The 14772-nt window shown below is 35.6% G+C and overlaps 1 protein-coding gene across 1 annotated transcript; it reads right to left on the bottom strand.

Moving 5' to 3' along the window:
- Window positions 1-10192: 10192 nt before the first annotated feature.
- On the bottom strand, window positions 10193-14765 carry LOC106099839 (NHL repeat-containing protein 2). Its single transcript, XM_013278512.1, has 12 exons — window positions 14649-14765; window positions 14365-14557; window positions 14110-14276; window positions 13659-13818; window positions 13352-13530; window positions 13127-13274; window positions 12397-12564; window positions 11953-12147; window positions 11756-11875; window positions 11561-11665; window positions 11247-11356; window positions 10193-11175 (listed from the first exon to the last, which is right to left on the bottom strand). Exons 2-12 carry the CDS (start codon window positions 14519-14521, stop codon window positions 10345-10347), a joined length of 2340 nt encoding a protein of 779 aa, XP_013133966.1. The 5' UTR covers window positions 14522-14557; window positions 14649-14765; the 3' UTR covers window positions 10193-10344.
- Window positions 14766-14772: the final 7 nt, after the last annotated feature.

Raw genomic sequence — 14772 nt, 5'->3', positions numbered from 1 at the left:
GATTGCCAAGGTTTGTAATGTCATGTCAATTTGACATTTGTTATTGATAATTTGACAAATGTAAACAATAAAATTAATTCTTCATATTTACATGCGAATGAAGCCGCACGGGAACAGCTAGTTAAAATTATAATGCACTTAACAGAAGCATAAGTTAAAAGGCAAGAAATCAAGCTTTAATTTAAAACAGTTGCATAATCGTAAACGCGACATTTATTGGCATTTTTTCCCACACAAAAATATTATTGTTAGAATAAAATATCTGTTTATTTGAATATCGTAAAATAATAGGTCAACAAGGACACGCCTACGTAAACAAATACATTAAAAACAGGATATCGATTGCAACTTTTAACTAAATATTAGGACTTATTACTTAAGACATAAATAAATATAAATCAGTAGAAAGTCAAAATGACTTAATTTTGAACCATGAATTAAATAACGCATTAATTGAAATAAATTTTAAAACCTATTAGGGTAATGGGATCGTTAATGCTTTGCATCTTGTGGTCTAATTCTAATGCATAGCTTATAATATTGAATTTACGATGTTAATAAGTTCAGTTCATTTTCAGTCTTATGATAAGTATATAAGTGCAATTAAAGTAATCCTGTCAAAATATATTATTTTCAGGGGGTCAGCAACGACCTAGCCCATTATCCGTATCGTATAGTAATGTTAGCGTCGGTGGCTTAGAGGTTTGAGCACTTGATTTGTAATCCACAGGTAATGGGTTCAAATCCCGCCATGTACATATAGTTTTATACATAGTTTTCCCGACGTTCATACGACATTGAAATAATTGACAATCAAAGAAATTCGAAGATATGTGTGAAGTCAACCAACCCGCAGTGGGCCAGCGTGGTTGACTATGGCCTAGTCACCCTAACTTAGGGTAGACTCCGAGCCCCTTAGTGGGGACTTATCGTTAGCAGGTGATGATTGTAACATTGCGTCGTATTGTAAAAATCCTGTATAAGCTCTTAATACGAGAGACATTATATTTGATAGATGTAGAAGCAAGTCTAAGTTGTGATGATAAATGCCGCTAATGCGTTCATGCAAAAGCAGTTCATGCACGATATTGCCCAACGCTGCGTCACGAGCGGCAAGACGCCATATCAGGCTGGAATGTATGCGGCTTCTAACAGCGGTCAAATTTTATGTCAATACTACGTATAAGAACCTATTTAATGCCTGAGGCTGGCTGACTTATAAATGTAGTAAACATTTGGCAGGCATCAAGTCTACTTTGTACCACACTATTCTATAAACATATAACAAAAAATATCAGGTTGAAATAACTTCAAAGGATTAAAATATTCTTGTATTTTGTACGGTATTACTTTTGAAAACATTATCACGTCGCACAATTTGTCGATTATAGTAAATCAATTTATTACATTGAAAGATTTGTCAAAACATTTTGTACAATAGTAAACAACCTTGTTTCAACAGATAATACAAATAGCGAATTTTAATATAATTTATGTTGAATAAAAATAATAGATAAGTGACCGTACACAATAATTACGCAAGAGTCATATAAAGTCACAGGTGGTGGGGGCGCGGGCGGGGGGGTCAGGTCGGTGGGTCAGGTGATGCGTCAAGCTCATCGCAAGTCACGAGTCCGATACAATTTAATGTACAGACGTTAATGACCCTGTCCTAAATTAACATATAACATACTCTACATTAACATTACTGACAAGCAATATTTCAAACATAAAGTTATGTGGTATACAATCAATGAGTGAGAACTCGACAAGTCCCGAAACATTACCCGATTATTATTGTGTTTTAGTGTACTTTTTAAACTTGTGGGAATCTGTCATTATTCTTGTATAAGTCCAAAAATCGTTCCCGGGTATATCTTAACATTCCTGAATATTTGGCTTTATAAGTAATTTTCTTGAATAAATTAATTGGTTCAATGATTCACAAATGCCTATCCTTAGACAATTTGCTCGCTGTGTTCGTTACGGCAGCTGTTTCATTCAATTAAATTCCGTAAGATTGCGCCTTCACACCAAATGATAAATCAAGTTAGGCTTATCTAATAAATTAGTCGCCTCCGTTACTTTGATAGATTGTTACGGAAAGATTTATTAATCTTTTGCTTTCAACTAATCAATATCTGATCGGATAAATTCATGAAATCTTAAGAATTTACGCTAAACCTACACTAAGAGCATATCTATATAACCAATATATTACTTGAACTACTTAAAATTCTCCGTTCACATGTAGTTTGTACTTAAATACAAAAGAAATTGTAGAATTATTACTGTTGTTTCTCCACTTCCTTACATCATAACGTGGCAAACGAGCCAGCGGCTACAAAAATTCGCCTAAAAAGCAAAGCAACTGCTGCTTATAGACATCCTCAATTACAGATGCGTTGTCAACCCTTAATCATTATGTATTCTCTTTTTACTATTTCGCACTGCGATATTACATACAATTGATTTTGGTGTCCTAAAATGAATACAATGAAATAAGTAATTTTAACACGTAATCTAGCTGCGAATTGTACGTTAAGTTTGCCCAGTAGCACATAGTTCATGTAATGTCGTTGACACTCTGACATCTATGTGCGATTCATCAAGATAAGTGTACGTTGTCGGTTGTCGCCTTTGTGGCTGAGATGGTGATGCCTCGTTACCTGTAATTGGATCTCCGGTTTCACGCGCTCATAATCAAATTCTAACCGGCTGTAATGCGCCATGACACTATTTTATACTGTTATTTCGTGTAGACATTTGTCTTTAAATAATTTGATACGTCGATATTTTAAATGGGTAGTTAATGGATTTGATTGGCTACAAAGTTAGAGAGGAATACTTAAGAAAGTATGGTTGGCCTTTTAATTAGAGGATATGCATAAGAGTAAAGTATGTAGGGAAAAGGAAACAGAGAAAATGATGACGCGTTAATTGAACTAAAAATTAGGTAATTATATAGAAATAGTTTTTGAAACTTGCTATATGAAAAGGGTTTTGTTAAAATTAGTAAAGATATGCTTTTGTAGATGAGCCAAATCGAATATCGGCTATAACGGCAAAATACACAAATGTCGAAAACATGTAGAGTACTTACATTTAATTTACCATTTACTTTTAAGTACACAGTTAATATGTCGTTGAGATAAAGAAGGCTAATTACTACAATCTTAATTTATATTAATACTCGTTTCCTTATCGAATTTTTATTGAATTTTAGGAAGAGGTAAATTGAGGAAGCATGAAGCTTATAAACTTTAATTGTTTTTTTTAATTTCATATTATAATTTTGCCGCAAATATTTCAATTCTATTTAATAAATATTCTACGGACAAAATTATTGATAAATATGCAGTGAAAGTTTTACAAGCTGTTGTTGCATATTATGCTTTATCCAGATAAGTTCTAGGGAAACACAAACACAGAATACTTACATAGTACTGACCTGCCGAAAGTGATCAGTCGTGTAAGATTATTTCCTACTCATATTTCAACATTTAAAAGTCACCACGTTTATTACTAGAAAAAAATATCACTCACGATCCTATTATCCTAATAGGTCCATTAGATACGGTCTTATGACTTCGTTGTTCGTGCTGTGACAACATTTGATAATATTATAATTGAGGGGTATAATATCAAATACACTTCAGTTCATTTTTTAAACTAAGCATACTAAATTGTAGTTTGTAGAATGTACAATCTGGTATGCTCAGTTTAAAAAACAAAAAACATTCTGAGACTTCATATATCATAGTACCAGTAAGTTTAAACAATTGGTCTCAACCAGAATCATCATCATCACCAGCTCACTATAAGTCCCCACCGAGGGGCTCGGAGCCTACCCTAAGTAAGGGGTGACTAGGCCATAGTCAACCACGCTGGCCAAGTGCGGGTTGGTTGACTTCACACATATCTTTGAATTTCTTCGCCGATACGTGCAGGTTGCATCACGATGTTTTCCTTCACCGTAAGAACGTCGGGTAAATTATGTACATATGAAAATTCGAAAAATCGAAAATCACATTGGTACATGGCGGGATTCGAACCCAAGACCTGTAGATTACAAGTCAAGTGTTTAAACCACTGAGCCACCGACGCTCTTGTATACGCAACCAGAATGTACATTTAATATTATTACATAATCTTAGTTTGCGGTAAAAACAATTTTAAAACCTTGGTTCTTCACTTCAAAGGTTGGCGACTGCACTTACATACTTAGTTCCGTAGCGACAGATTCAATGTGCGATATTTTTTTATTGAATTCTGCCGCCGCATTGCTGCGGTCGCGCGAGGTTAGTGATGCCTCGTGCAGTTAATTAATTTGCAGTTTGTCCGACCTTGGACATCTTTTGGGCTTTAGAAGCTGCAAGTTACGACTCTCATTGGGATCAATGTCAAGTATTTAAAAACTAAACGCTATACAGATATATAAATCATACGTCATACCAATCATACTTAATTTTATATATGCGAAAGTTTGGATGAATGGATGTTTGTTACTGCGTATATTGAAAACAGCTTAACGAATCGATGAGAAATGGCACACATGTACCTACTTAAATCATAGTTTTACAATTTTTTTTTTCAATACAGTATCATATATACTAGTGATCATTGTTTAAGTGTCGATGCAAAACAAAACTATGAATAGCAGTATCGTAGAAAGGTTTACAGTCAGATCGTCATAAGCGCATGCAATATTAAATCCGGAACATGAATTTGTATAGTTAAGTACAAAGTTTACGGCGGCTTCTATAACGAGGTGCACAGAACGCGATCTTATGTTTCGGTGAATCGTAACGTTCGTTTCCTGTAAGCTACACACCACAGTAATCACAAGCCACTATAAATTGCGAATATAATTGTCTTCCGAGAAATTTTATTATATAGTGCTATGGTGATGATGCCGTTAAGTGTTTATTATAATATCAATGGATTTCTTAAATAAAATGCAGAGCTTTTGTTTTATTCACGCATTTACATAGGTATTAACCATTGGAGTTTATTGCTCAGTCCTTTTATAATTGTTTTACAGATACAATTAAATTTTTCGTTATTATTTAAATACCAATAAAAAAAAATATTATATTAAGTAATAATTCATCAAAGCACTGTTCGTTTCAATAAAGAATCGATAGCAATTTTAGCTCAGCTGGTTTAATTTTAGTATCGTAAAGTAAGTAATTAAATTTTAAACGTCAGTTTAAAACTTTAGAAAAACCCTTGCAAACAATTTGTTTCTTATCACTCTAGCACTGAAACTTTATGTTTTTATTTATAATGTTGCAAGACAACTTTGTCCTCAAGACCTTCTTAACCGTTTGAACACGACTTTGCCCTGAATAGTGCATGTCGGCAAAACAATATAATCCACTTTGTACACAGTTCGACAACTTCATAAATAGCTTCTATCTATCGATTGTTACTATCGAATTCATGCGAGTATTTTATATCTGTACGATAACTTTTACTATAATGCACGATAGTCACTGTATTCTGTTATTTTGATTTCAGTTTTTATAAAAACATACAAGCTTTCGCCCGCGACTCCGTCCGCGTGGCATTAAAGAAAATAAAAGTGAGTAGCCTATATGTTCTTCCAGACTATCCTCTACATCTGTACTAAATTTCATTAAAATCCGTTCATCCGTTTAGGCTACAAACTAACAGACATCCATCCATTCATCTAAACTTTCGCATTTACCTATATTAGTATGATTATCACATGAGATAAATCAGAAAATTGTGATTTAGTTATTTATGAAGAGTTAATTTAAATGGTTAATAATATTTTTAAGGACTATCATATGTTTTTAGTATATTATAAATCGACTTGGGACTAATTCATCGACAATAAAACATAGAAACTAAAATTCTAACTCCAAGTTACTCCAGCTTGTCAATTGCTTTTTGTAGCACTACAGGTATGCCATCTTAGTCACGGATTAAGATTGAGTAAGTTATTATAAACAGGAAGACATAGTTTTACTGAATATTATATCACATGCAGATATTATTAACATTTGCTTGGCTACTTTATGAGCGTCATTACACAGCTTATGCATAAGCTGTATACATTCTTGCATTATTTTAAGGATAATCTTGTTAATAACAATGTTTCTTTATACATACATATACAACTATGTTTGATTCAAAGAAGTAACCACCCTTAATTTATATTTAGTATGGAAAACACCTTAATGTCAAATAAAGGACCCTAAGAGCGTCCTTAAGGGTACAATTTAAATGTTGTTTTTTCATTTCATAAATTAATAATTTTAATTTTATATATCCCATAAACGATTAAAATTATGGTCAATCAAGTTTCCGTTCATCATAAGGGAGATATTAAATCATAAAACAATTCAGTACATAATTGTCATAAAACAAGATTATGCTAAAATATTAATTGGCACGAACCAAATAAAGCTTTCATTGTAAATTCTTTACGTACTAAAACAAATGACGGCCAGTACTTAGTTGCTTTAAACAGAGATGTTTCATTTTGCAAACCTATGTGGTAAAGGTTCACTTAAAAAGTGTTGCCAAACCGAGTCTATTGTTTACACAAAAAAAATCGTGGGAAAGTCATTGTACGGCGAGAAAATACACTGAACAAGACAATAAGTAATTCTCGATTCGATACTTCGATACTAGAGGTATTTGTTAAATATTACCGTAGAATTACACTACCGTCACATTTGTGTTATTCCTATTGCGGTCTCTGTTTTGTCAATGTTTATGAAAGGGATGAGAATATATAATATTTGCAATGGAAGTCTACGGTTGCAGTCTTCACCTTCGCGATCACATGACTCGTAGCATAATATTTAAAGACCTCAAGGAATATCGCAACGTCACAACACAAGAAACGGTCATGTGACGCTCGCAGACAACCTTTCGGATAAAAGTATTCTTGCTTCTTGTATAAGTCACAAATAACGTATGAATTATTATTACAATTTATTAAAAACCCTGCATCTAAGAGTATAACGCAGTCATCTTTCGCGACAAAATAAAACAACGTAGAAAAAATATATTTTACAGTTCGAAACTTAAAACAAATACACGATTATTATTGGTTAGTAACATAAAGTAAAGCAATAGTAATGGTTTACATTTGTTATTCAAAAAATCTTGTTTAATTAAAATCGCAGTTGGTAGCCAGGGGTGGCGAACATTTATCCATCAAAATGCCATTTTTTTAAACAAATGTTTTATGGGACGTATGTACCATCGAATGATTTTGACTGCGATTATTAAGTCAATTCCATGGTACATCATAATTTCGTAGTGTTTTTATGATTATCAACGTGCCCAGAAGATTATGTCGTGTACCATTTATGGGACGCGTGCCAGTGGTTCGCTACCCCTGGCTTAGGACCATTGTTGAAATAAAAATATAAGATGCAATTCAATTGTTTTTGTAAATTGTGTGCAAAATAGCTCAGAACTAAGTTATAATTATGCCTTCAACGTCGCTACTCAATGACTGGATTGATATAGAGCTTGCATACCAAACACGCGCCGGAAAAATACCTTAAGTGCTTATAAATAAATTACATATACATAAAGCTCAACAGGTGAAGCATTTTATGAATATTATACATAAACAATAAACACTTTATGAACATATGTTATATAAAAATAATGCTCATTTCCTCACCTATCGCTTATTTAATTAACATTGTTTAATAGAATTACATATGACTTAATTATGTTTTATTATCGATACCTAATTACCTCTTAGCGTATAATTTTATAACCTACCAACATCTGTTACTAAGAGACCCAAGCATTTGAGTTCTGTTTCAGGTTAGATTCTGACATCATCAGTGTTATGAATGGTAACAAATGTTACTTTTAAAACGCATTACAAAAGGATAGATATCCCAATTATTTTATTTCAATTCTAGATAAAATTTATCTTAAACATTATGTTCTAGTTACATATCAATGTTTTTTTTTTATAAATAATATCTTATCTAAAAGTTTACCCTTTTGATATTTGAAGTAACAATTTCTTTATTTATAATTTCTATTGTTCTGTTATCCTGTTCTTAGAGTCCTATTTAGACATTACAAGCACGTTGGAGACCCAGCAATGATTGACATCGCTGCATTCGTTGCAAGGACTTTCAATTGCATACATTAATGACACAATAAAACGTACATTTTGTGACAAAGAAAAATATATATATTGTTAATTGCACATTATTTGCATTTAATTTTAAAACTATTGACCAATGTATTATTGTAGAGACAACAAAAAGTTGCAATTGTCATTACGCTTGGCTCTAAAGGTCATCGATCGCTGACCTAACCATAGAGATTGCAATCGTCCTAATCACACACATATAATAGAAGATAGGTAAGGTCAGTAACAAAATAAGTACCCCACAATTTCTTAATACGTCTCCATTAGACAAATGAATACGTTTTACATGCGTAAAGTTCAGCGAGGTGGGCTCGTGTGAATAGCCCAATCTCGCAACAGCTAATTATCTTATAGCCAACGAAACAATATTCTCCACCAAGTTCTTATATATTATCCTAGTAAGCCTTTCAGTACGACATAAAATTAATTCTATTCAGATGGTTTTCCGTACCATAAATACAAAACGATAATTAAGACCTAGGCCTTAAATAACCGTTACAGAATAAAAAGATCAAGCTCGGTTCATAGGTGTTTTTTTTATAACAGAAGGAGGCAAACGAGTGGCGGGCAAATAAGGTGGTCAACGACGCCCATGGACATCCGCAACACCAGAGGAACTACAGATGCGTTGTCGACCTTTGAGGAAATTGTAGGCTCGCTTTTTAAAGGACCCTAAGTCCACCAATGTTGTACCACCCATCGCTTCAGTGATTAGGCATTTCTTAAAACAAACCAAGATTTAAACTGATAGTCTATGATTATTTCAGATGAAACAATTGTCAAGTTATTATTAACATAAATGTTATTAAAAGGCTTACGTAATAATTTCACTAAAGTATTGTCCGGTCGCAAAGAGCAAAGCAATTACGCCGATCTAATTTCAATGCGATGACGTAATTTCGAGACCTCAGAGTTGATTAAACCTTACTATGTGTAAGAGACCTTGATATCGGATGCGTCTGTCGTGATATGTAACCGCGTTACCTGGTAAATGACCTTTGCTTGACCATTATCACTGGCTTCACGTGATAAGCCTTGTGAGCTTCGGGTTATTGCAATGCACAGATTAATGATGTACCAGAGGATAACCGTTTCGTAGGAAATTAAATAGAAATAATTTCAACTATATTATTGCAGGAAGGGAGTCATAAGAACCGAGTTACTATGATTGGATTTAATATAAAGAACCAGAACTACCTTATGGAATGGACAAAATATATAAGATGAAGTAGTTAAACGTTCTTACTCTCCTCCTATCAATGGGAATTTAACAGTGGTAGTGTCTGCTTTAACATCTTTGCATGAATGGGTCGGCTCGCCCGGTACAATACCACACAGAAGACAGGCGAAAAATGGGAGCAATTCCACGTTTCGTCTGATGAGTGTGGTGCCGGAGCCCTAATTTTAGTGCCTTTTCCTTTCCACCCTTTTTTTAAGTGGACTTGACGGTGGGGGATACTCATAAAATATCCTGAAAGATATTCTGTTTCTGTGCGTCTCCTCTTCCGTCGATTAAGGGTAGGCAACGTATCACCAAATGCGGAAGTCTATGGGTAGCGGTCGCTTCGCCATTTCGGCGGATTCAGGTGGCCTCTTGCTCGTGTGCCAACTTATAATATAAAAAAAATCAGTATTGTTTTTACTATATTAATCATTTACATTCATGTTAGTCTGTGGCGGTCGACATTTGTAGCGCTCGTGTAATACAGAACGGACGATAAAGCCACCGTTTGAAGCAGTAAGGTCAACATCGTCATGATCGGGTAAATACGTAATTTCAGAGGACACGCTTCCTGCCAATAAATGTCGGGGTCGCTTTCCTTATCGATAGGATCGTAGCACGGCTCACAGCAACCGTCTCAATTGCTATTAACTAAGATCTGATTGGTTCTAAATCAGGATTTTTTTTAATATAAGAAAGTTTAATCCTTTCGGAAATTTAGAAGAGGTTTCATCCATTTCTTTCAACATAACTTTTCCATCTTTGCGTTAGTTTGATTTAATCCATTTATTAAAACAAACAAATTCACTTTACATAGAGTTTATTATTACATTTTTATAACAATGGTAAAAAATCATAAACAAAAAAAGCAGTTTACATCTTAAACATATGAATGTCAACAGATTTTCTTAACACTTTGAAGGTAATCAGTAGAAGTAGCGTAGTATAGTCTGAGTTATCTCTTGGACTGTTCGGCCTTGCTGGCGCGCGTCATAGCGGGGTTCACTTTGCAGGTGATCCTGTACGACTCCACGGGTTTCACCGAGTCGCGGACCAAAATCGTAGACCTCACTGTAAAGAAATGTGAGTAGCAAACCGAAGAGTCACACAACGATGTTTGGAAACTGAGATACAAGAGATAATGAGTCTTATCCGTTTGATGTTTGAGTTTCATTTCGACTCTGCCAGGAAGTTTAGTTCCTTTCCTGGAGCCGGAGACGAAGTCAAACTCGTCTAAGGTGACGTCCTTATTATTGTCATCTTTGATCCAGACGTGCCAGTTCTGCGGCGCTCCGGGCGTGAACTGAGGCGCGCGCCCCACTGCCTTGCCTTCTTTACTTTGATCCGCTTCTAAATTCATATTAAAATGAATTATAAGATTGCCGCACTTTTTGTGGATGAACAAATCGTTCTTGTATAGGATGAGGTTCTCCGGCTCCGTGTATTTGGGATCGGGGACGCGCACTTTGAACTCCTGGCAGACGTTTTTGGCTAGATTTAATATTTTAATACTGTGATTGTTTGTGTCGGCTATGTATAAATATTTGCCGTCCGCGCTGGCTGAGAGTCCGGACGGCTCGTTGAATATGGCAGGGTCCGATGTTTCGATCATGGTCGGATTTAGTGTGGTAACTTTCTGAGGTCCGATATCCACTTTCTTTATCTTATTGTTATATGTGTCAGCGACGTACAGAGTCTTGTTAGCTTCGCAGTATGCGACACCGAGAGGGTGTTGTAACTTGGCTTCCACTCCAATGTCATCTACGTCCCCGAAAGCGAAGAGATTCTGGGAACAAAATATAATTAGCTTGCAATTTAATATTTATTAATTAACGACGAATTTAAAATATAACATACCAATGGGTTCCTATCGCCACCACACAATGTAGACACTTGTCCAGTAGACAGCGCTAGTCTTCTGATGGAGGAACTTTCTGAGTCAGCAATAAACATCTCCGGGCTCGTTCCTGCATCATAAAATACATTTGCTTGATTATTGAGTAGATTTTTTGAGACTGATGATCAAAGATTGAAACGAATCTTTAATATTTCGCTTAGTATGCACCTTCAATCCTATAGACGTCAAAATTTGTAAGGAATTTGAAGTATATGCGAGGCCTTATCATTTAAGATGCTTAATGATATTTAGTAGAATCTTTATTAGTGCCTACCAGTCCTGAGTGTGAGTCCGGAGGGCTGCGCGAAGCAGGCGGTGTTGGGGTATGCGCTATTGCGCGCCGCCTCCACACCGGACCCCGCTATACACACGCAAGTACCTACACACAATAAACAATATTCACATTTCTGTTAAAAAAAATAAAGAATAAGGGAAGTCGACGTTTCGATTATAATGATATTTAACTCACCTTCAGCGTAACTTTTATATTTCCACCAAATAGTGTTGTCTAGGAACAGCGCCCAGATCTGGTGCGAGCCCGCGCACGCTATCAGCACCACGCGGCGCTTCTCGTCTTTTTTTTCTTTCTCTAAAATAAAGTACAATTAAAAACTCCTTTTATTCCTATAAAATTGGTAGTCGCAAATGGCAACCTGATTTACTTACCTTTAGCGTCGTCATTGGCAGCAGGGTCGTCAACGCGCAGGGGGTCAGTGGCGCGAGGGGCGGCGGGCGCGGCGGTGGGAGGCGCAGGGGGCGCGGGGGGTGGCAGCGGTCGGATGGACATGTCCATGTCAGGCGTGGTGTAGAGCACCACGTCCCACGGAGACGACAGCGCCTGTAAGCCGAGGCACTTGCCTCCTGCACACGGATATTATTATAGAATGTAGCAAACGAGCAATCAATGTACAAGGTCACCTACCTATAAACATCAGAAATAACAAAGTAGGGGTCGCATGGAAGAAGAACATATCTCTGTCCTGTGCCGCATAATCTTGTTAAAAGTGTCAGAAAATGTGTCCATTTTTGAAAGAAATATCCGACGATGAACTGTCGCATTAAAATTAACTCAAGGTCACGCCGTAGAATACTAGATTAGTCCACATATACCTAAGTCCCCGGTGTGCGACTGTTGTCCAGTGCCGACGAGGACCTCGACAGTGCCGTCGTCGAGGTGCACGGCGCGCACGGCGTGGTTGTCGGTGTCGCAGACCGCCAGCACGCTGCCCGACAGCCAGCACACGCCCTGCGGCGACCGCAGCCGCGCCTCGCTCAGCTCTGCACAACCAGCTAAGTCACTCTTCTTCCTAGGCTCCGTTGCATCACATTAGCCGACTATTTACGTTAAAACAGTACGAGTATCCGAACAATAAACAACCGCAATCTTCCAATAGGTTACCTATCATCGGTCTTTCTAAATGTTTCACATTAAAATCGATACTCTTTATTAATAAAATAATATTTTTATTTCAACTGCAACACGCTGTTAATATGCCACTTTGGTTTAAAACATTGAACACTTGTTTTTAGTTTATGGACGAATGAAGTGCGTGAAATGTTTGAATGGGAATCAATTTTTCTTGTCGTCTTTATAGCAGGGGGTAATATTACACTATGTAAATACGAGGCTTCGATAGATGATTGCGTGCATGAATACAAATTTAATAATTACGTACTTCGTATTAGCTCTATTAACGTAACCCGACACTTAATCAACATTACATTTCTCCGTAATATTTGCTATAATATACAGATCTACTCTGCAATGTTTTATGATATTATATTACTATACATTCAAGAAATAAAACAATGATTTCAAATTTAGAATACTCTTACTTACTGCCATCTTTAAATCCCGGTTCTGATCCACCGATAATACGCAGAATGATACCAGAACAGTCTGTCAAAATAACTCGATGGTTGCCCGTGTCAGAAATCGCTAAAAATGGTTCCTCACCTCTACCACGATAAAATGGGTTTAATGCAATCTGACAAAATAAACAATTGATTAGTTACGAAGTAATTAATTTAAATCTACCTTTAAAAATAAAAAGCTTATACAAACCTTGCTAGGAAATTGTAAAACATCACAATCTTTGGGTTTAATATAACTTGATGGTGAAATGGGTATCTCAGCAGTGGAGATGCGGGAACCAAAATAACGTATAGCTACTCCAACAAAAGATACAAGCTCATCTCGGTGTCCTTCACCGGTTAGCACAAATAACGGTTTATTCCCTGGTCCTGTGTGAAATAAAATATATAACAAATAAAATACAAGAAACAACATTCTGACAATGTTTTAGAAACTGCATTCTGAAACTGTATTTAGCTCTTTTCCTATAGTTAAAAATACTGTTTAGTTATTGTACCTAATATGAGTAATGTAGGCCAACAATGTATTCCAAGAGCTTCCCAGTATGAGCTATCTGCATCATTAACAACAGGGTGGTGGATGTTATACCTCCTTACAGCTGCAAGAATATTTGATGAATCTTTTTCATTGTTAAACTTTGCACAATGAACTCCTATCTGCAAGGAAAAAATGATTAGAAAACTAGTTATAATACGGAAAATTACAATTCTACCATTTATGTTAAGGTAACACTGTAATGCATATTTCAAAAAGTGACATTTACAAACTACAAAAGTATGAGTTTTTTGGGATGATCAGCTCACTGATCAATTGACACATTAGCATTTTTCCCCATTTAGTCAATTGAGTGTACGAATTTGATCTGTCTAATGGGAAAAAACCCAATGTTTTGACCGATCAGTGGGCTGATGGGCTCAACGGGATGCAACCAAAAAATAATGTCTAACCACAACAAGTCCACATTCAACATTATACAGCTTTTCCAAATGTGCCAAATCTGGTAGAACATGGTAACAATTAATGCAGCAATACGTCCAAAAGTCCAACACTACTACTTTGTCATTACAATGTTGTGACAGAGAAATAGGCTCTGATACATTAACCCATTCTAAATCTGAAATTAAAATTAAATTAAATTAAAACAATATCTAGCAACTTACAAATAAAAATTTAATGAAACCAGTAATGAGTTAAAGACATACCTTTTTTAAAATCCTCGACAGCTGTAACTATAGACGTAACTTTTTTTATATGATTAGTGATCAAAATATCCCTGTCTGCTTCAGATTCTGCGGTGTTCAGGACTTCTGTTAAGTCCATACAAGATTGTGCCACGAAGTCTAACGCACTGGATTCCATGGTTTCTTAACAAGTGGGTCACAATTTCTATTTTCCCTTTAATAGTAAAATAGCGGCTTAAAATTACAGATTTTTCGATGCCACTTTTCGACTTATTACAATGTTAATACAATGAAAGTAAGCTTACTAATTAATATTATTAATACAAAGAAAATAAGTGATCATTTCAATGCTGATCATGTAAATGATAATATTAGAAAAGCAGATGTTTTTCAAAAACACTCGAGAATGTTATCATTAACATCTGACAA

This window comes from Papilio polytes, unplaced genomic scaffold (assembly GCF_000836215.1).
Source record: "Papilio polytes unplaced genomic scaffold, Ppol_1.0 DF824102.1, whole genome shotgun sequence".
NCBI lineage: Eukaryota > Metazoa > Arthropoda > Insecta > Lepidoptera > Papilionidae > Papilio > Papilio polytes.
The sequence above is the reverse complement of the archived record's forward strand: the minus strand, read 5'-3'. Positions and strand labels throughout refer to the sequence as shown.